Consider the following 24,909-nt stretch of genomic DNA (forward strand, 5'->3'; position numbering starts at 1 on the left):
AACAGGCAAAAATCTGCTTTGAATGAGTTACAATGGTTTGCAGGAGGAAGGTTTCACAGGCTGGCAGAGATCCAAAACTCAAAAGAGGGAGAGAAAGAGAGCTACAGCTGTTACCTTTTCTGCAGTGAAGACAATCAAGGAACTCACAGGTACTGTTTTGCTTCATTTTTCTATTTTTGTCTTTTAGAATGGTTGGGTCCAAAAGAATATTTTGAAAGCAAACTTTTTTTAGTTCTTTTTCCAGTTTATTTAAATATAACTATCTCAGTAAATTTGCTGTTAGTGTCCTCCCAATTGGAGCTTTACAACACCAGAACTCCTGATTTGTTCTTTTTAGGGGTGTGGGGGGGTGGGGGTGAGGGTGTGTGGGTGTCTTATTATGTAGTTGTTGAAGGAATTAAGTTACTGAAGGAATTATTACTTTCCCTCTGAATTCAATTTTAATTTCCTTTTATTCCTCATTCAATGCCATGCCTCATAACATTTCTACAATATATAACACAATAAGACAATGTCCATTGTCCAAGGAAAAGTAAAAAGGCACTTTGCATTTGATCTGACAGAATTTTCTTGAGAAATCCAACGTTCTTACATGTCTAATCTTCATATCATTCCCAGGAAACAAATGGAAATGATAATTGACTTCATCTTCCGATATGACTGGGGTTGAAGAAGGTAAATTATTTTCTCAGAATTACTTAGCAAATCATTACCAAACTTTAACCAGAAGAATAAGACATTTCTTTATTCTTGGTTACTGGATTTCTATTATGTTACTCTTTCTCAGTGATCAATCTAGTAAGATAATTGGTATTACCTCTATTAACTCCATATAAATTAATTAATTTGACCAAAATGAGCCTAAAAACAACACAAAATTCTGTCCAGAACACTGAATATCAAACTTGGTTGCCATCAATGTCACTTGAATGGTTCTTTAAACTTGCAGATTCCTAGGTCATACCCAGACTTAATAAATCAGCTCACTTTGGACATTTGTCTGAGAATTTGTAGCTTTTAAGAAATTCCAGATGGTTCTCATACCAATGTTTGGGAAACCGTGATCCATGTTATTCTGCTGGGACTTAAATCTGATTCTATTAGCTTAAAGCAACAGTTCTAACAAAGAAAATGGATCATATGTAACCACCCTACAGAGGGGTGTCTATCTTCCCATTAAAAAATAAATTGGTAGAAATGGGCTAATATTCTTTTATTCCAAGTTTGATACTTCTGTAGGAATGGCTTTCAACTGATACTTACTAATCTTTCTTTGCAAATATCTTTCTTTCTACGGGACTCAGCCCTTGAAGTTTAAATCTTTGGTGCACACATTCTTTTCAGGTGGAGGGAAGTAGATTCTGTATACTCAACCACCTGCACAGGCTGACTAATGAGCTTCTTAAAAAAAGGAGGGAGGAGAAAAGGAGGAAATTGTATTTTGTTCTTTGTCAAAGGGTATATTACTGCTCTATCTGATGCAAAAGGGGGAGGGTCACCCTAAGACAATTTAAATCTGGGGGAGTTACTTATCTGTGGTGTGAACAATGGTCTGAAAGGGCAGAATTGGAAATCATGAAGCCTGTGCTGTTGTCTTAAATTCCAGGGGAGGGGCCCATATAAGTGGAGGTTGATAGTAATGCATTTAAATGTCGAGTCCATCCATCTGTCTGAATAGATGTCCCTGCAACCCCTCATTAGCACTGCCTGTGTTCTAAACACAGGATGCAGGCTGAAAGAGTGAAGGAAAAGGGAGTGGGGGATAATTATTATGTTATCAGTGTAGGACTTAAAGATTCTCAAACCAGTAGAGCTTAATTTTGGGAATCCTGACATTCAAAATGAAATCACCATCAAGACTGAGATAAAGGCAGAAATATTTGAAAAACAAATAAACGAAAAACAAAAACAAAAGCCTACTTTGGCTTTTCTTCCATAAGATGTAAATTCCCTTCACAAAGGAGGGGCTCATTTATCATGCAGCACTGGACTCTGCTGAACTGGTAACAGTATTAGTAGTGGACTTACAGGTTTACAAAAAGTCCATTCAAAGTTAAAAATAAAATAATTAGCAACTTATTTAGTTAAACAGCAATATGGGTAATCTCTTATGGAGCTTTCATTTTCTATTTCTTTTCTAAAAGTGTCTCCCAGTTATATACTTTATACTTGGCCTATGGAAGAACACTACCAAAAACTTTCTTTAAGGATATGAGTTATGGCTAGAATGCCTGTCATCCTGGCCCCTTATGCAAAAAAAAAAAAAGGGGGGGGGAGTGTTTAGACTATTTTTATAAGTAAATCTGACGCTGGGTTCCACGAAGGAACATGGTTTTAGACTAAAATGCTTAAAAAGACTGCTCCACAATGTCATTGCCAAAGAACTTTAGGAATTATTTGTTCCAAATTCTTTTACAGAGTAGGAAATAAAGCCTGTTAGAATTCATCAGAAAAAAAGTGATGCATTCTTATTCCTTCTAGCCTAGTTTGAACATTGCATTCTATTAAATCTTATCTGATCATCTACCAATATGTATTTTCCTGATTCTATCATCTATACCTGTCTCAATTTTGCATGGTTTAGAATAGCTTACTATTCAAGTTGTATTAAGGTATAACATTTGTATTTTGCTATCATTGACTTTTCTGAGCATATTCATATGCTTACCTTAGAGTGAAGTGCAGTATAGTATAAGGGTTAGGTGCAGAGGCATTGGCATTAGATTTCTTGATTACAATCCCAGTTCTGTATTTATCTAACCCTACGATCCTGGAGAGGTTACTTAATTATTTTAAATATTACTTTCCTCATCTACAAAATGAGGATAATAACATAGGGCTGTTGTGAGATTCGACAGAGATAACATGTACAACCTGCCTAGCAAATGGTAAACTGATATATTGTACACAAAAGTAGTAAGACTAGTAATAGTAGTAATAGTAGTGGTAGCAAAGAATAGTTTGAGGATCCCAGCAGGGAGGAAGAAAGTCACACTGCACAACCGAATAATGTCTAACACAATCTCTAGTGTACATATCTATTATAATAATGATAACCTATAAGAATCATTTAACGATACAAAATATAACTGCATGGAGAATCACTGAGTAATTGCTCACGTTTTGTAATAATGATATCAAAGCACACTCCAGGCATCAGAGAACTGACCAATTTCACACGTATCAGGTAAATATAAGAGCATGAAGGTCTCCATTAATCTGCAATGACTTCTATTTCTAAGGGGCAGGATCTTCCAGATTTAAGAAGAAGAGAAGCAACAAGGAGACATTTATTCAAGAGCATTTACCAGGGTCCTATTCTGCTATATTGAGATTACAACCACAGCCTTTCTCAGACCTCACACTGTAGGCCGTCTCATCAGTCTTCATGGGGGTTAAGCACTTGATTGCTTAAGTCAGAATGCTTTGGTTTGAACTCTGGCTCTGCCACTTACTAGCTACATGACTGGAACAGATCACTTAGTGTCTCTGTGCTTCATTTTCCACATTTGTAAACGGGGATAACACTAGAACCTACCTCATAGAGATGAAATAAAAAATAAGAGATAATAATTGAGATGTGCTTAGAAATTACCTATACAAAGTAAGCATTTATAAAACCGTTAGCTAATATGGTTTAAAAGAAAAAAAAAAGGTAAACCTTTTTCTCTAAGTTAAAAGGCAAAGATGTCTATAGGGAATGAAATGGTCTTTGGTCTAAAACCAATTAAATTCTTGTTTTCATGTTTGGAAGTGACTTTTATCCTACCATATACTTCACACCTAAGTTTTCATTCCCAAGAATTAAAGAGACAAAGAACCTTGGAAGTAAACCCAAGTATCACTGAATCTGATTTATAATGGACTTTATTTTTTACCAGGACAAAAAGAAAATCCCTCTAAAGCAGTGGTATATAACAAAAATTAAAAACAAAATAATGAACCAAAACATATCAGTAAGAAAATCAGGAAATCAGAGTGACTGTAAAGATGAGATAATGGAAGATTGAAGCAGAGGTTGTTAGTTGTCTCAGTACCCATTCTGACACTATCCCAAAACAACTGGACATTTATTTGGTATGTAGCCAACCAGAACAAAGACTGCATTCTTAGCTTTCCTGAACTACCCGACTGGGTTGTGGCCAGTGGGATGTAAGTGCCTTAAGGCAGCTACTGAAGACCATCTTGAGAATAAAATTGGCACAGGCTTTTGCTTCTGTCTTCTTCATTCCTCCTCTGCCCTCTAACTGGAATAGGATGCTAGTTGGATCATGTGCATGAGGGCACATCTGGGGCCAGTGTGCGTGGTTGTGCCTATAGTGCAGCGCATAGCTGTACATGGGTCATAGCAACAAACTAAGGAGAGAGGCACTAAAAGGTGGGTGCAGCCAAGGTCTCTAACAATTGAGAAGCCACAGAACCAGCCCTGGACAGCTGATCTCTTGATCTGGTTTGTGAGAGAATAAAACTTTGTATGATTAGGCTACTGTTAACACGGGTTTTATGTTGTGGGAAGCGAACATAATTCTAATGTATACAGCTAGGAATGTCTAGTTGTCTCTTTCCATATTTGTACTGAAATGCAGCAATAAATGTAGAATTAAAGCAGCTCTAGAACTAGGAACATAGTCACTGTATACACATTTCTTGGAAATGTGTACATGGCTATCCAGACCCAAGAGAAAACTTGACTAACCAAAGTGGAGATATAGCAGCTATAATTAGGAGGGTAGGTCGTAAGTGTTTCCTTTTTTTAGTGGTGGGGAGTTCAGCAAGAAATGCATTATCCATAACAGTAATATCTAAAATGCATAATTTTTTCTTTTCCTTTATACTTTCCTGAATTTTCCAAAAATTATTAATAACTATCTACTACATTTATAATAACAAAGGATTAATTTAAACACACAAATAAAAATGATGCAACAACACAGCATAATTTGTCAAAAACATCATTTTTGAGAATCAGTATATTTTCCCATTAGAATGTTATCTACTTCTTAGGTACCCTCTGCTTAACCCTACAAAGCAGGCACTTTCCTGCCTTCACTCACACTGCACCTGGAGTGTTTCTGTCTGCCTAAGCCTCACCTCTCATCCAAAATGGTATGAATTTGGCCTAGCTCTGATGATATGTTTAAATATCAGCTTGTCAATGATATCTTCCTTTTTGTGGAAATGTTAGCTCTTTCCCTAAATACCCATATCAATTTCTGTGGCATATAATACATCACTTTTTGCATTATACTATTGCTATTAGTAAACATGTTTAATATCTCTAAGAATAGAGTTCTCTGGAGCATATCCTTTGTCTTTACATTTATGTGTTCATTCATTTGTTCATTCACAGGTTCACTTATTCAACTGACAACTGATTATTGACTATCTCTCTATGATGTGCCAAATATTGTATAAGACATAGGGACATGTGAAGAAAAATAAAATATATTCTGTTTATTCAAAAAATGAGATAACCATGAATAAGAGGAGACAAACTAGCAGTAGGTAAATGTAATACAATGTGATAATTTCTATGGCAGAGAAATGTACACAATGCCTAGGTGACAGAATGCTTAATTCTACTTGAAGGAAGTCAGGGAGGCCATCACAGAAGTATTGGCTCTTAAATTAATTTTTTACAAGGACAAATAGGCATTTCCATGCAGATGAGATGACTGGATGGAAATTAAGATGGAGGAATAGACAACGTGAATCCCATAATAGTGAAAATATATTGCTGGAAAGGAAAGTTCAGTTTGTGTGGCTAAAGGCACAGGGTGTGAAGTGGGCTTGCGAAGGACTAGATTTGAACGTCACATTTCACCCAGTGCTTTGAACATAGCATTGATTTAACAAATGCTTGTTGATCATTGCAGACATAGGTCTATGTACTATGCAGCAGGCATTGTGAACATTGGCTAACTGACCGCGCCTTAGGAGATATTTAGGGACAGCAAGCCTGACTAAGGCACACAGTTGCAATGCATTGCCTCAATTTTCACGTTTCCCCAGATCAGGAGACTGAGTCTATGTTTTATTTGATTATAATGTGACTTTCAGAGCAGAAGAACATTGCATTGGTAAATTCCCAGATCATTATTGTTTACTTAGCCTGTATTAGAAAGTTTGACTGAATTCAGTAAATGTGATCACCCAAATGATATACTGTCATTCTAGTTAAGGAACTTTTGAGGGAACACAGCCTGGTTGCCAAAATGGGTTTCCTCAGCATGAAATGATTTATTCTACTGCTCAATTTGAAATAAGTAAACATGACATTAAACAATCAAGGGAGGGGAGCTTATAGGTTCAACTGAGAAGGATAAAATTTAATACTGTAAATATAATAGTATTACTGGGTTTTCAAGAGTGTATCCTGAGAAATCAAATTGTTGTGCTCAACAAAGAAGGAAACTACATTCCAAATGGTAACTACCATATTTTTCTACTTTCAGAAATTTTCTAGTATCCATATTCAAGCATTTGTAATAGGATTTTTTGTTTTTAATAGGAAGAGGTAATATTTTGTTTTCTGAACTTTTGTTCTGAATCTTTGTTCTTAACTGTTGCATTCCAGGCAAACTGTACAGAGCAAAGGAACAAGGAGCAGAGTTGGTGTCAGCGCACAGATCAGGGTCCAAAGAAGAAAACAAGTTTGTTTCTTACCTTCAATAGGTTTTGGTACAAAATGTGATGAAGGCTTGGTTTTCTTCACTCTGTTCCCCTTCATAATTTGACCTTCTTTATTGAGTCCTAGAAACCATGCTCGGCCTGATTCTTGCTGGCGGTACAGTGTGGAAGAATAGATCACATAGTAGTTTTCAAACACAGATTCTTTAAATTTGCATTCTGGAGTGAAAACATCCTGCAGAAAAAAGGAAGATACAGAACAGAGAAAGGATTAAAAAATGAGTCAGCAAATGCTTATATCCAATGAGCCTGAATTTCACATCTTCTTTTAAGAGTAAATGAGAGGCAACTGCATACAATTTCTATTAGCATTTGGTTATAAAGATTCATCGCACAAAAGCAAGAAACAGGATTTCCCTGCTAGTCAACTTTTACTCCAGAGAGCACAACTGCTCCGCTTGAGTCTCTCATTGGGCTAAAATTATTCAAGACTGTTGCCGAGTCTGAACTCTGACCCCAGCATAATGTTTTGTACATTGAAGTGACTGGCCATTCATCATTTTATTGGCCCTTAGAATGTAAATAAGGTACTAGAATTTATCACTGGGAATTAAAATCAAACACAACCACAGCAAACACAGGCTCACCAGATGTTTTTGAAGGGACTACCCTGTAAGTACAAAAATCTATTACACAGCTCAAACTTGTTCATAAAATCACCTGCATACTACCTCTTTGTCTAATGTAAAGTAACTTTCCCTTTAATTTCTTTAAAACATTTTAAGATCTTAGATAAAAAACTCAGAAATAAGTAACAGAAAAAAAAATATTACTAATACATTGAAGAATCCTCAATGAAACACAGAATGAGAGTTTTAGTTCAAGAAGGAAGCTTAAGATCCTCTACCTCAACCCCATCATTTGATAAGTGAGAAAGCCAAAAGCTTATATGATTAATTCAAAGATAAATGAAAAAAATTACTCAGTCAATGCCCGAACTCACATTTATTGCTTTGTAACCATTGCCTCTCAAGCTCACCTTTTCTGAGTCTTGTTTAGTGACTTAAAATGAAATTTTATAATAAACGCAATAAAATAATATCCCAACATGGTAAATGAACAAATGTGTTTTGTGGAAAGAGGAAATTTCTCCCCTTTTGAGATAAGCAGAAGAAAAACAAATGTGATAGCATCATCTTCCTCTACAAGCAAATAAAAATCCCACATGTTAAACATACTCGCAGTAGTCCCAGTCTTCTACACTATGTACTGGAAGAATTTCAATGTGAGGCTCCCACGACTTAATGCAGTTACACCTGAAATTAAGCTATTGATGGATATATAGGGATAAAGATGGTTGAAACCAAGTCCTTGTAGGTGATACTCCCAAACTAATCTCTTGGCTTCATTTGTAGGGGGCTAGGGGATGCATAAATGGGTGGCTCGTGAAGGCCTTCAGTGTTAATTTTCAGTAATTTTAACATTACAGAACAAAGAATGAGATTAAGAAAATGGGAATGGAAAGGTGGTTGTCGATATTAAAATAATAATAATAGTAATAAAAATTAATATTATTTTTATATTAATACTAAAAATACTATTTCTTAGCATACTATCAGTTTTAAGTAAACTGGCTGGCTTAAGAACCAGAGAAACAAAACACTATGAGATACCACTTTACATCCACTGTGATGGCTGTAATAAAAAAGTGGATAATCAAAAGTGTTAGTGAGGATGTAGGGAGACTGCAATTCTCATACATTGCTGGTGGGAATGCAAAATGATACAGCAGCTGTGGAAAGCAGGTTGGCAGCTCCTCAAAAGGTTAAACATATAGTTACCAGGTGATCTAACAATTCTCCTTCTAGGCATATACCTAGGAGAAATGAAAACATGTGACCACAGAAAAACTTGTAGACAAATGTTTATAGCAGCATTATTCATAATTTGGAAACAACACAAAAATCTATCAGCTGATGAATGGAAAAACAAAATGTGGTTTATCCATACAGTATGATATTATTCAACCATAAAAAGAGATGGAATACTGATTCATATAACAACATGGATGAATTTCAAAAACATGTGCCAAGTGAAAGAGGCTAGATGCAAAAGGTCGCATTTGTATGACTCCGTTTATGTGAAATGCTCAGAATAAACAAATCCAGAGATGGAAATAGAGTACTGCTTGTCAAGGGCTGGGGGTAGGGAGATTGGTAAATGGGGATTAATTGCTTTTTTGGAGAGATGAAAATGTTTTGGAATTGAGCAGTGGTGATATTTGCACAACTTTGTGAATATACTAAAAACCACTGAAGCATATGCTTTAGAAATGTGAAATTTATGGCATGTTAATTACATCTCAGTAAAAAAGAAAGAAACAGAGAAACAAAGTCACTAGAGCAAGTGAAGGGAAAGAATGAAACTATTGCATAGTCCCTGTCTGACAGCATAGGACTAAATGGTGGACCCTTGTGCTGGAAAACAGGCTATGGCCTTGTCCCAATATTGCTAGGACAGAATTTAATCATTGCCAAAAATAGGGATCAAAGTGATTCAGATTCAATTTATGAGACAAAATAACCCCAAAGCTTTTGTTTTTACATTTAGCCCAATACTAATAAACATTGTATTATCCCTAGATGCTAAGGGACTCATGAGAGTTTAAGGAAAAAATCTATGTATAAGATCTCAGACCTTATAACAGGAGTTAGGGAAAATAGATGGAGCAAGGAATTGTGTATAAATAAGTATAGTCATATATGTAGATAGTGCTACAACCTACTTAGGAGTAAATGTGACAGAAATATGTAAATTTGGAGAGAGAGAGATGAATGCTTAGTGATAGTTTAATTTGGCGCCTTTATTTAACAAGGTAACTGAAGTCCATGAGAATGAAATAATCATTCCCAGAATTATGGGAAGTTAGAGGCAGATGCAGACCCCGGGCTAGAACAAGTCTCCTGGCTGCTGGTTCAGTACTTCTTTCAAAGCCACACATTGCTTTCCTACGACATAGCCAAGCCTGCTTTTGATGCCAAGCTGTTGATTTAAAAAAGACTTAGTCATTATCATGAAAACCATGTAGGCCACATATAATTATTATGTTATCATTTATACATGAAAAAAATAACACTTTCATCTAATAAATAATGAAATCCTACGTTTCTGTTTAGTGTCACAATTGTTTGAAGTCCCCTCCTGGAACAGCAAAAGTCCAGAATATTGGGAAGGGGCTGAAGTCCTGGGGGCCCTATCCATGAACAGCATTAGATGGGGACTCAGACTTGAACTACTGAGTTGACAAATGGGGGATCCTATATACAGCATTCAGGTCCTAATCAGAAATGAAAAGTCGTGCTGGCCAGTTAGCTGAGTTGGTTAGAGCGTGGTGCTGATAAAACCAAGGTCCAGGGTTCAATCTCTGTACTGGCCATCAGCCAAAAACGAAATACAACAAAAAGAAATCAAAAGCCAAGTGGAGTATCCCATTTAATATCATTCCAAAGGGGCTAGGCAGAGTCAGAATTTAGAAATGAGGCAACTCTTAATGCTGGACCAGGGGAAGACGTTTCAGTGGGGAAACATGGCAGGAGTTTGTGCAGGCACTTCTGTGGGCACAGGCAGTCTCCCTTAGAAACTGGAAAGGAAATTTTAAGGGTTGAGCCAGCTTTGACAATCTCTCTAAGTGTAGCCTTTACAATATATACACAATTTCAATTTCAATATGGAGTTGGGCATCAAAAAATTTACACTATATTTGCTAATATCACTCATTTTGAATAATGAAAAATCAGAGCCCTAGACTTGGAGTAAGAAAATTAATCAGGGTTTTGCTCTTAGCTCTGTACATACTACGTGAGTGATTAAAACTCTCTGAATTTTAATTTCACATTTTCAAATGTAAATTAAGTTACTTTAAGGAAAATGAGATGATGCATATGAAAGCATGTTGTAAGCTTTTAATATTTGCAAAACACCCAACTCATCATTACTCTTATGTTTTTCCTTATAGCAAGAAATATACAATTAATCATATAACAAGACACTTAATTATGTGCTTTTGTCACACATGTCTATATCTGCTCTGGCATCCAGGACCCTATGCCATAACTGTAGCTAAAACAAATTTCACATACATAGACATTTAAAAAAAATCATCTAAAGCTTTTGGCAAAGACTTGGGCAATCATATATTCAGAAGGCATAGAAGGTTATAAAATACATGATGGAGACAGGCAGCCTTGGAGCCAAAGGTGTTAAAATCCTAGCCCACCTTGATCCAGTGCATATAATGAAAGCAGTGTAAATAATCAGTATAATAAGGATTTTCTTCCCTTTTGAAAAACTAATTAGTAGTCGTGTTGCATATGATGAATTTTGTTTATCCCTATAATTTTGAGCTCTCAGTTCAATGTAGAGTCCATAGCAAGGCTTACAGAAATATTTGTTGATAAAATAGATACAACCTGACATGCACATCATATATGCATACATGTGGAATGCTAGATTTATTTTTCACAGTTATTACTCTACAATCTTCCCATTGTTCATCTGAAGTTGACTTCTAATTCAGTGGAATGCAAATATTTTGATAGTGTCCTGAAATTATTTTTGAGCACTCATTCTTTTAACAGCATTTGCACAACTGGGTTCTTCTTCTAGCATTGTACAAGCCACTATTTGGTGAATTCTTTTTTGCATTCCAAACACCTATACAACCTAGCCTTGTCCTCGAAAGTTGAGAACTACTACCCACTTCAATCCAGATGATGAATGAATGCTGGAACACTATGCAAGCCCCAAATGATCCCTCAGGACCCCAACCAGTCTTTTTCCATCCCATTTCATTCCAATCTACTTCCTATTAGAATTCTTCTTCCTGATCACCAACTTCATAGTTTCACACTCTACCTTGATTCCTCTCCCATACTGAATTTCTTCCTGACTGTTCTCTCTGCACTTAACTCACTGATACCCTACATATTTTCTGGACTCTCTGTGTCTGCCATTGCCTCACGTAAGTCCCTTCCTCCATGTCCAGCCTCTAACTGTGACAGCCTTGGCCCTTCCCACCCACATTTGAATGAAATTCTCCTTCAGACATACATATAATGAAAGATAAGGAGACAGAACCATCTGTATTTAATGAATATGTGAATAAAATGCTGTATTTTTTTCAGGGCTCACTATTGCCACCAACAATGTTTTAATTACACGCTAATTCCTTGCTGCCCCCAATTTCTAACCTTCCAACTGTACTTCTCTCAAGTTGTTCTCTCTACTTTTCTATTCAATAGGACCATGACAAAAGCTCTTCCCACTCACTTCAGATTGTAGAGAACTTTCTCTCCTTTAGCTTATCATAGTACTCGATATTTCTTTTAGTACTTAATGTGCTCTGTCTTCTGTCATGATGGTTTTTCTTGCTCCCATTGTAGACACCATGAGCTTTGGTTCAAAGAGACATATTCTCCATCCACACTTTTTATGAAGCCCAGCATATTCAGCACTCAATTTATTCTTGTTGAAGCAAAATAAAACTATTCTAAGTCAGGGAAACAGCAAAGATTATGTGATAAGATCGAATTGATTGATAGTACCGACTTAGTTTCTTTAACTGTATGATCTTGGGCATGATATTTAATGCTGATAAAAATCTTTGTTTTTTCATCTATAAAGTGGGACTAATAACTTTCTCACATTAAAAATGTGGTGAAGATTAAGTAAAATGTTAAATATTACGTCCCCCAATCTTTGTTCTTCTTTCAAAATCAAGTTTTTCTTACTTAATTGGCTAACTGCTGATGTGTGGCAATTTTAATGCCAGTAACAAGCATTCATTTATAGGTTGCAGGAAAATTTTGTTGAAGATGAAAATATAACCCTTGTAGATCACATAAATTTTTTAAGAAAAAAATATCATCCATTCACTCTCCAACTTACCCATTCTGCTTCTCATTTTCCGTTCTAGGCCATTATTCAATGCATACACTCACACAATATTGCCTGTAAAACTGCATTAAGTTAAAACTAACCGTTTGCAAGTTTCTACAATAATAAGTATATAAAGACATAAAGTGAACAGAATAAAAAAAGAAAATTGTCCATACCACATGGAGAAAAGAACAGTAAATATTTTGTGGAAAATCATTTGGATTATCTAAATTTCTGGCTTATTATTTACTGACAATTTCCACCTGACTGTTGGCAAATCAATTAAACTCTCTGAATATCAATTTCTTCCCCTGTAAACTGAAGATACTGTATGTTTACTACAGACTTATGGAATTATAAAGAAATTATATAACACATGTGAAAGCTCTTTGATACCTACAAAGTCCTATACAATTATTTGAGATTGTTCCTTTTACACAGAAGACCTTGACATCATAACTTTAAAAGTTTCTACATTTTAGTATGACATCTACTTGGAATAAATTTTTTTATAGGCAAAGAATGCTATGTGATTCACTTACAACAACCTTTGCTCTCCCTAGGTTTACTTGCAAAACATACACTTTCCAACTGAAGTAGGGAATACTTGACTCGTTCAGCCCTGTATAGTTAATATAGTTAAATGATACTGTAATCACAATTTATCTCCATCCCGCTCTTTGTAGATACGCTTTGCTTCTCCTTACTGCTCTGGCTGTGATAATCCATGGGATGAATGCACCATGAATGAATGATTGCTCATTGCCCTCAGTCACTGGTCTTCTTGCCTTTGCTCAAACACAACAAGCACATCTCATTTCAAATCCTTCACAATCGATATCCCTTGTTCTTGAAAACCTCTTCAATAATATATTAACATGGTTTGATCTCTCATTTCATTCTGGTCACTGCTTAAATGTGACCATCTCAGGGAGATCTCCCTTGACTGACTAACATAATTTAGCAACTGTTCTAGTCATTTTCTAACCCCTCAACCTTCTTTTTTTTTTCTTTCATAACTTGACACTATCTGACATTATAGTGTATATGAATCTGTTTAAGCTGCATGAAGGTAAGCACCATGGTTGTAACATTCTCCTTGTATCCTCAGTAGGTTTTGGAATTTAAAAAAAAATCTACTCCATCAAAATAATTTGGTGAAAAGACATCATGAGACCTGGATTTTTATTCCTGTGTATCTCTAAATTGTGTTCAAATTAAGAAGGTCACTTTCCTTCTTTTCTTCTTCTTCTTCTTTTTTTTTTTTTTTTGAGGTAGTATTGTTAATTTAATATTAGAAATGTTACTTACTTTGATGTGGTATAAAATGAGACTGCCATGCCTTTTATTAAATGGGCTGTCATACTGCTCATTACAGATGAGTCCTATAGCTTTCAGGAAATTATTGTTCATGTGCATTAATCGAGTTTTCAAACATTCACGGCAATTTGAGTGGTTGGCCACCTCTAAGCATATCAAAATAATCAAGTATAGTTTATGGTATGGGCCAAACAAGCTGAGAAATTTCAGGTATACAATGCTACACTCCAATCTACCTTCATCAGAAACCCAACCTACTCACTCAAGTCATTTACAAGGAAAACTAGTGCAAAAGCACCCCAAAATTTTGCCTGTCCTGTAATTTTAAAAGACCTAGATTTTTAAAAAAATCTTAAAATTCATTTATAAAAATAAATTTCAGTTTTAGGCTTTAGGTAACAAATTGTGGCTTCATTTAGTTGTGATACCTACACTATGAAGTTACAAAAAATGTAGTTGAATATATGTGAGCACCAGCCTATTTTCTGCAGCATAGACAATAGCTGCCATCTGATGCTGTCACAACCCTTTTCATAGTTAACCAAAACACAACAAGATGTCAAAGTTTTAGATTTCCTTTGTCCTGAAACTTCCACAAAACTTTAATTCATAGACCTCCATTATAAAACTATTAGTAACCATAATACATTTGAGCTAGGGAATGAAAAGTTGTCACCACTCAGGAGTCACTGATCCATGGCACTGGGACAAACACGCCAGCTCAAAGGAAATGGTCACCCATGTGGGTGTACAGCTTATTCAGATGTTTTGCACTAGCATGCAGGCAGAAAGCCCTTTATGTAATGTTTATCTCAAGGTAACAATAATTTAAAAATCAGTTAGATAGTATCAGCAAATCCTTCCAGGTTTTGTGCTGTGGCCTCCCTCCAGGTACCAGGTGTGTGGCAGGCTGAGGATCATTGTGTACACTGTCATGTGGAAACGCCAACACGACTTACTGCTTAGAACTGTGCTAACATCGACGACTTCGTTAGACTGATGTCTCATATGAGAAGCTTTCTGTATTTAATAAGCTTGAATTTGCATTAGGTCAGACTTTGCCACATCACATTGTTCCACAGGCTGAGTGCTGTCTTTGTTATTGACTGATGATACATGACTGGTCAGCCAACTGATCATTTACTCTGAGAGCGTACAATAGCATGAAACTTGCTTTTGTGTGTGTGTGGACTTGGAGGCCAGAAACTTTTTCCTTTGTTCAGTTCTTTACTGTTCCTCAAAGAATTTCCTCACTTTCCTTCTTAGGTTCTCAGTTTCCCTAAATGTAAAAGAGAAGTGTTTGTCAAATGAAGCAATCTCAAATATCCCTTTGTTCTATGGCTTTTATCACTTATGTTAAATAGTTAAATACTGTATTGAAATTAAAAAGTCCATGTAAAATATTGTCATTTCAAAAATAGTGCTTACCTTCCAAATAAATGGTGATAATATATTCTTATTAAAAAAGCAAATAAATAAAAATGTAATCAAGAAAATAGACTTTGCAATGCTATTAGTAATATGACTAATGGCTTTTCTATAGCATGTAAAAATTACTGATTTTCAAACATATACCAGATACAAAGGGCCCTCTGGTTTTGATTTTTTTCCCTTTCTAATTGAAACCCCAAATCTAAACTCTTTTTAATGAACAGAACCATCTTCCCTGTTTTCTGTGCAATCTTATTTATCGGGTTGTGCATAAGGAAGAAAGGAATCAAACACTATTGATGATTCTTACAATATAATTTAATCCAACAACTCCAGAGATAGATAATTCCTTTGGTTATAACCTTTGAATATTTGGCTGTGAAACTGCTGGTTTTCTAAGTTCATTAATGGCCTTTAGATGCAAAGAACTCGAAAATCTTGGTATATTAGCAGTTGCTTTGTTAACTGTGTTCTCAGACATAATGTTATTAAATCAAGCAAGAGAACCATTGTTTTCCATCCTGACAAAAGGCAAAGAAAATGCTAAATTACATTATCTGAAATGAAAAAAAAAATTAAAACAGGTTATTTTGACTAGAGCAAGTCTAATTTTATAACTTAAAAAAACTCTGCAGATATGGAAACCTTTATCTGTATACTTTTAACATAATTTTTACTAGAAAATTACTGAGCTAATTTCTCTAAAAATAGTTTCTTTGTTCACTCATTCTTTGAAATATCTGACACGCCAACAAGGTAAATTTATATCATCATAAGATAATGAAACCTGTGGAGTATTGGAAACATATTTTGGAGATATATAGACACAAACATACAAATCCCTGTTTTTTGATCTTGGACAAGTTACTTAATTTCTCTGAAACTCAGTTTCATCATCTGTAAGTTAAAGCTAAATACTTGGCATATTACTCACATTCCTTACTTCTGGATACAATTTCCAGGTGATAACTGTTATCACAAACGAGAATGAGTTAGTGACAAAAAGTCACTTTACTTGTGGAATTCAAATAATGTGTCCTGAGTATCTCTTACCTGTGACAGTATAATCAAGCCTTCATTGCCTAACACTCAACTTGGCCATCTATTCATACAGCACACAGAGAAATATGATCATTTCTCTTTTCCTGATAGAGGTTGTTGTTGCCAGCAATCAGACACAAGTGACACGGTGATTTTCACGTTCTTATCATCTCCTAAGGAGGCATTACAGCATGTGGCCATTTGACTTAGCCTTTAGCCGGAAGCCTGCAAGTGCAGAAGTGAGGGGAGAGTGGGACATGGAAAGAGGCCAGTGGGTGAGAGGATATATCACATTACAATGTTCTGTTGTCATGATAATTATTTACAGAAGTCTCAATGTTCTAGAGACAATGTATCTACAGCTGATATTAGGGAGCAGTGTGATTCTCCACTGAAAACACTATTGGTTCTTATGAAGTGTGCATCGGCACAGTATGTAACCAAGGGTCCCACTATGATCGAGCTTGAAAATCAGGGAAAGTAGGCCAAATGCTCTCAACATGTTCATGAAAGAGTATACACTCAGGCACATTATAACCAAACTTCTATGAAATAAAGAAAAAATAAAAAATGAAGCAGAGAAGAAAAAAAAACACACACACACACATTAAACATAGGCAAATGATGGAGGCTAGAAGACAGTAGAATGAAGCCATTAAAGTGTAAAAGAAGAAGCAAATTGAACCCATAATTTTATATCCAGAGAACATACACTTCAGAATTCATAAGGTAGAGACTTCTGGGAATATGGCAGCCTAGAGGTGCCCAGGGCATGATGCTCTGGCAGAAGAAGATGGAAACGGGCCCACTGCCATGGCCATTGCACTTGCCAGAGCCATTGTCCAGTCCCAGAACTGATGCCTGTTGCAAAGCAGCTCCCCACAGAGCAGCAGTCCTGCAGGTTGCCCATCACTGCAGCCAAGAACTCTGCAGTTGCAAGGGAGACGGTGCAACCACTGCCACCATTGCCACCACAGCAAGTTAACCCCACTGCCATCAAGGACACCACAGGTGCAAGGGAGACTGCTGCAGCCATCAGCACTGCTGCCACCAACACAAGGAAACCCCACTGCTGCCACTGGTGCCCCTGCCAACCCCACAAGATAAACCCGCTGCTGCCAAGGACACTGCAGACATGAGGGAGGCAGTTGCACCCCTGCCAGCCCAAAGAGGTATCCCCACTGCCACCGTGGACACCACAGACACGAGGGAGCAGTTGCAGCTGCTGGTGCCCCTGCCACCCCCATGAGGCAACCTCCCTGCTGCTGCTGACACCACAGACACAGGGAGGCAGTTGCAGCAGCCAGTGTCCCTTCCACCCCCACAAGGTATCCTACTGCTGCTGTGGATACCGGAGATACTAAGGAGGCAGGTACAGCCATTGGTGCTGCTTCACCCCGCCCCATGAGGTAAGGGCACCACAGACACCAGAACACTGCAGACACCAGGGAGGTAGTTGCAGCCACTGCCACTACTGTTGCCAACACCTTGAGATAACTTTACTGCCACTGTAGACACCGTAGTTGCATGGGCCACCACTGTGGACACTGCAGCCAAATGGGTGGCTGCTGCAACTTCCAGAGGTGCAGTTGTCACCAACACTGGTGCCAGTAGCAAGCCACCATCATTGTGCGAGCAGCCCAATGCCACTGGAGCCACAGCCTACAAAAGCCACATCCACAACTCCCACCACTGGAAGGGCATCCTGTTACCACAGGATGAAGTAACTCCACTGCCACAGTGCAGGCTGACTGCTAACCACTTGAGTGCATTGACATAAGGAGGGTCACTAGCGGAGTACAGAGAAGGAGAATAATAGAAGAAGCAAGTGCTCTACCAGATGACAAGAGAGCAGTGCAGAGACACTAGAAATATAAAAAAACAGGAAAATATGAGTCCACCAAAGGAATACAATAACATTCAAGTACCAGATCCCATAGAGCAGGAAATCCTTCAAATGACTGAAAAGGAATTCTGAATATAAAAGAACACAGTTAGACGACACAATGAAGTAAGCAAAACTATCCAGGATATGAAGGAGGAAATTTACAAAGAGATTAATAATTTTAAAAAGAATGTAGCAGAACTCATGTAACTGAAGGAGTCATTCAACAAAATAACAAAACACAACTGAGAGTTTAAGCAGCAGGCTAGAGCAAGCAGAAAAAAGAATTTTTCACCTTGAAGACTGTCTCTTCGAAGTAACTCCAACAGTCAAAAAAAAAAAAAAAAAGAAAAAAGAAAGAAAGAAAAAGAATTTTAAAAAATGAAGAAATATCTAAAAGACAGACAGACAACCTTAAATGCACAAACATCTGAATCATGTGTGTTCCTGAAGTGGGGAGAAAGAAAAAGTCATTGAGAACACATTCAACAAAATAATAGCAGAAAACTTCCCAGGTATAGGGAGAGACATGAACCTTCAGATTCAGGAGTCTCAAAGATCCCCAAACAGTTTCAATCCAAAATGGTCCTTTCTGAGGCACGTTATAGTCAAACTGTTAAAACTCAAAGACAAAGAGAGAATCCTAAAAAGAGCAAGAGAAAAACATCAAGTCACCTATAAGAGAGTCTTCATCAGACTAACAGCAGACTCCTCAACAGAAACTCTATAGGCCAGAAGAGTTTGGAATAATATATTCAAAATTCTAAAAGGAAAAAACTGCCAGTGAAGAGTACTATATCCAGCAAGGCTATCCTTCAGAAATGAAGGAAAAATAGTGCATTTTCCAGGCTAACAGAAACCATGAGAATTCACTACCACACAACCAGCCCTACAAGAAATTCTCAAGGGAGTTCTGCATCTGGAATCCAAAAAATGACAATCACTACCATGATTATACAAGAAAGAACAAAACCCAATGGCAAAAAAAAAAGGGGGGGGGGAATGAGAAAGGAAAAGAAACTGCATATTACCACCTCTAAAAACCAGTGAACACCAAAGACAAGCAATAAAAGGGAAAGAAAGAAATGAAAGATATTTAAAATATCTAAATGAAAATCAATAAAATGCCAGAATAAAGACACTCTGTTTCAGTAACCTCCCTAAATGTAAATGGATTAAATTCCCCAGTTAAATGACAGATTGGCTGATTGAATCAAAAAGCTAGACCCAACTATATGCTGTCCATAAGAGACTCACCTCGCCTGTAAAGACACACACAGACTAAGAGTGAGGAGATGAAAAAAGTTATACCACACAAACGCAAATCAAAAATGAGTAGGAGTAGCTATTCTTATATCAGATAAAATGGACTTTAAACCTAACACTATAAAAACAGACAAAGAAGGCCACTATATAATGAAAAAGGGATCTATCCAGCAAGAAGATATAACAATCATAAATATTTATGCATCTAACAATGGAGCACCAAGATATATAAATCAAACACTATTAAACCTAAGGAAAGAGATAGACCCAAATATGATAATAGCTGGGGACCTGAACACCCTCTCTTAACACTGGACAGATCATGTAGGCAACAAACCAACAGAGAAACACAGTATTTAAACCACACCTTAGACAACTGGACTTGGCAAATATCTACAGAACATTTCATCGAACAACCATAGAAATAGAAAACCTGAACAGACCAATAACAAGCAATGAGACTGAAGTACTAATGAGCAGTCTCCCAACAAAGAAAAGCCTGGGACCAGATGGCTTTGCTGCTGAATTCCACCAAACCAGTAAAGAAGAATTAATAGCAACTCCCTTCAAACTATTACCCAAAATTGAAACAGAGGCCATTCTCCCAAACTCATTCTATGAGGCCAAAATCACCTTGATACCCAAACCAGATAAAGATACAACAAAAAAAGAAAACTATCGGCCCACATCTTTGATCAAAACAGATGCAAAAATCCTCAATAAAATATAAGCAAATAGAATACAGCAACATATCAAAAAATTATACACCACGATCAGGTGGGATTGATTCCAGGAATGTAGGGATGGTTCAACATATGCAAGTCAATAAATGTGATATACCACATCAACAAAATCAAGGACAAAACCACATAATTATCTGAATAGATGCAGAAAAAAGCATTTTACAAAATTCGACATCCCTTCCTGATAAAGACTCTCAGAAAATTAGGTATAGAAGGAAACTATCTCAACACAATAAGGCATATATGACAAACCTCACTACCAACATCATCCTGAATGGGGAAAAGCTGAAAGTTTTTCCCTTAAGAAAAGGAACAAGATGAAGATGCCCACTCTTACCATTTCACATAGTTTGGGAATAGTAGCCAGAACAATCAGGCAAGAGAAGGAAATAAAATAAAGGACATCCAGATTGGAAAAGATGAATTAAATTGTTCATGTTTGAAGATAACATGATCCTATATATAGAAAAGCCTAAAGACTACAAAAAATCTCTTAGAGTTGGTAAACAATTTCAGGAAAGTTGCAGGACACAAAATCAACACACAAAAATCAGTAGCATTCTTATACTCCAACAATGAACTAGCAGATAAAGAGATCAAGAAAGCATGCCCATTTACAAAAGTTACCAAAAAAATAAAATAACTAAGAATAAACTTAACCAGGAGGTAAAATATCTCGACAGTGAGAACTGAAAATCACTGATGAAAGAAATTAAAGAGGACACAAAAAGACGGAAAGACATTCCATGCTCTTGGATAAGAAGAATTAACACTAGGAAAGTGTCCATACTACCCACAGTGATCTACAGATTCAATGCAATTCCCACTAAAATACCAATGACATTCTTCACACAAATAGAAAAAAAAATCCTAACATTCATACGGAACCACAAAAGACCTCAAACGGCCAAAGCAATCCTGAGAGAGAGAAAAAAAAGAAAGCCAGAGGCATAATACTACCTGACTTCAAACTATATTATGAAGCTATAACAACCAAAACAGCACAGTACTGGCATAAAAACAGACACATGGACCAATGGAACAGAATAGAGAACTCAGAAATCAATCCACAAATTTACAGCCAACTCATCTTTGACAAAAGCACCAAGAACATACACTGGGGAAAAGATTGCCTCCAGTAAATGGTGCTAGGAAAACTGGACATCCATATGTAGAAGAATGGAACTAGACCTGTACCTCTCACCATATACCAAAATCAACTCAAAACAGATTAAAGACTTAAATATAAGACCTGAAACTATAAAAATCCTAAGAAAAAATAGGGGAAACACTTCAGGAAGTAGGACTGGGCAAAGACTTTATGAATATGACCCCCAAAGCACAGGCAACAAAAGGAAAAACAAACAAATGGGATTATATCAAACTAAAAAGTTTCCGCACAGTGAAAGAAACAATTAACAGAGTGAAAAGACAACCTACAGAATGGGAGAAAATATTTGCTAACTATGCATATGGCAAAGGATTAATATCCCAAATATACAAGGAATTTAATAGTAAAACAACAACAACAACAACAACAAAAACTAAAAACAATTAAAAAATGGGCAAAGGAGCTTAACAGGCATTTCTCAAAGGAAGTTGTACAAATGGCAAACAGACACATGAAAAAATGCTCAACATCACTCAGCATCAGGGAAATGCAAATCAAAACCACACTGAGATATCATCACTCCCCAGTTAGAATGTCTGTTATCAAAAAGACTGAGAATAACAAATGCTAGTGAGGATGCAGAAAAAGGGGAACCCTCTTACACTGTTGGTGAGACTGTAACTTGGTGCAACCATTAGGGATAATAGCATGGAGGTTCCTCAAACAACTATAATGGAACTGCCATATTATCCAGCAATTCTACTGCTGGGTATATATCTAAAGAAATGGAAATTATCATGTCAAAGGTATACCTGCACCTCCGTGTTTATCACAGCTCTATTTACAATAGCCAAGAGTTGAAATCAACCTCAATGTCCATTGTTACATGACTGGATAAGGAAAATGTGGTATGTATATACACATACATACATATACACGATGGAATACTACTCTGCCATAAAAAAAGAATGAAATTCTGCTATTCGCAGCAGCATGGATGGATTTAGAGAAAATCATGTTAAGTGAAATAAGCTAGTCACTGAAAGAGAAATACCACATGTCCTCACTCATAAGTGGGAGCTAAAAAAGAAATAAATTTTAAAAGATACAATAATCACAACGATAAGTTGAACTTTCAAAAGGAGAGAACAGAACTGAGGTAACCTGAGGTGGGAAAAAGGGAGGGGGTGTAAGGGAGGAATTGGTAAAGAGCCATGAAAGATGATTACATTTTATAATGTTGAATATATTAATTATTCTGATTTGAACATCACATGTTGCACACATGTATTGATATTCAACACTGTACTCCACAGAAATGTACAATCAACTATGTTACAATAAAAAAAAAGAAGAAAAAAATTTGTGAGGTAAACTAAAAATATTTTCAGATAATCAAAATGAGTGAATACATTTCTAGCAGTCTCATACTGTAAGGAATGCTAAAAGATTTTATTTAAGCTGAAGGGAAATCATACCAGATGGAAACTAGATTTTACAGGAAAGGGTGAATATCACTGGACATCAAAAATATGTTGCTAAATATAAAAGAAAATACTTTTCCTTTTCATTTTTAAAGAAAAATGATAATATTGTACTGGGAAGGTTATAATGTAAAAATGTATAATATATATGACATTGCAGAAAAGGCATGAGGTAAATTGAAGTATTTTGTTTTAAGGTTCTTATATTCCATGTGAAATGTTTTAATATTAGTTCTCAGTAGGGTGTCATAAAATAAGGATGTTTATTGCACTCTGTAGAACAAAACTATAAATATAAGGCAAAGTAAAAGCTACGAATAAAACTAAAGAAGTCAATATAAAAATTAAAATGGGCCACTAAAAAGTATTAACTAAACAAAAAATGCAAAGAGAGATGGAAGAATAACAATCAGATGAGATAAACAGAAAACAGCCAGATGGTAGATTTAAACTCAACCATATAAATAATCACATTCGATGTAAATAGAATAAACACTCTAATTAAAAGACAGAGTTTGTCAGAGTGAATAAAAATGCAATACTCAACAGTAGTCTGTCCATAAGTGATACCTTTAAGTCTCATACAGAAATAAAAGTATGGAAAAGATATACCCATATAAACAGTAAGCATAAAAAAAGAGGTATTACTATATTCATATCAGACAAAGGACACTTTAAGACAAAGATATTACTAGAGGTAAAAAAGAACATTTCATAATGAGCAAGAGTCAATGAATCAGGACTTAGACATAATAGTGTCCTACAAATGTATGTGCTGAATAATAGTACTTCAATATACACAACACAAAAATGACAGAATTAAAAGAAGAAAATAAATAAATCCACAATCATGATTACAGATTTTAATATATTCTTCTCTCTGCAATTGATTGAACACATAGCAAAAATCAGTAAGGATCCAGAAAATGTGAACACTATTGAACAACTTCACCTAATTAATGTTATGGAACACTTTATCAACTGCAGAATGAACTGCAGAATGAACATTCTTTTGCACATAGAACATTTACCAAGATATATGCTGGCCCATATAAAAAAACAAGAGACTGAAATCTTACCGAGTATGTTCTCTGAAAACAAACAAAAAAAATCCTTGAATATTTGGAAATTAAACAAAAGACTTACAATGAGTCAAGGACTCACAAAGGCTATCAAAAACAGCACTAACTGAATAATAACAGAACATGAAATACCAAAACGTGTGGGATGTAGCTAAAGGAGTGATATTAGGAAGTGGGAGTAAATTCTCATATTGCGAGGCATGCATCCTTTGAACCACTTCCAGAATTTGACCTGTAGATATAGTAGCACACGTGCAAAATGGAGTATATTCAAGATTATATTAATAGGAAAGACATTTATGACATTAAAACACTGAAAACAATCTAAATTTCCTTCTGTAGGAGATTAGTTAAATAAATTCCAGCATGTCCACACATGGGATATTATACAGCTACTGAAAACAATACATCAGCTCATTATGTATTGCTGTTGAAAGATCTAGAAGATATATTATAGAAAGATCTCTAAGACATTAAAAAAAACTGTAAGCCTGTATGTATTTGTGCATACCACTGTTTGTATTAAGTACAATGCGAGCATGTATGTATTTGCATGTACATGCTACCATTTGTGTTAAATACACACATGTATGCACATACACACAAACAGGTATTTGCTTGTAATGTTTGAAAAATCTCTGGAAGAACACACAAGAAGCTGGTAACAGTGTCTGCCTCCTGAAAAGAGATTTGAGTGGTTGGAGAACAGAGCTAGAAAAAATACTTATTTTTTTCTATGTATGTATTACTACATCAAACAATAAATTAAGGAGAAAAATCTGTGGGTCAAGTACAATTAATGTACTAGCTAAATGTGGCCTTCAGACCTCTAATACAGAGTACAATTACTAAAATAGTAATTACTAACATACTGAAGTAAACAAGCAACAGCCTCATTCCTACAAGGTTATATCGAAAGGTCACCTGACTCCATCCAAAGGAGTGGCACTTTCCTGTGAAAAATTATTGAAGGAAGAAG

At 36.0% G+C, this 24,909-nt stretch overlaps 1 protein-coding gene across 2 annotated transcripts in view; it reads right to left on the reverse strand.

Moving 5' to 3' along the window:
- Positions 1–24,909, reverse strand: part of FGF12 (fibroblast growth factor 12) — a 367,576-nt gene that overhangs the window by 12,260 nt on the left and 330,407 nt on the right. For both annotated transcript variants that reach the window (XM_063107151.1, XM_063107144.1), the window contains exon 4: positions 6,667–6,865. In XM_063107151.1, the coding sequence (XP_062963221.1) occupies positions 6,667–6,865 (199 nt within the window). The remainder of the gene's footprint in view (positions 1–6,666; positions 6,866–24,909) is intronic.

This window comes from Cynocephalus volans, chromosome 1, assembly GCF_027409185.1.
Source record: "Cynocephalus volans isolate mCynVol1 chromosome 1, mCynVol1.pri, whole genome shotgun sequence".
Classification (NCBI taxonomy): domain Eukaryota; kingdom Metazoa; phylum Chordata; class Mammalia; order Dermoptera; family Cynocephalidae; genus Cynocephalus; species Cynocephalus volans.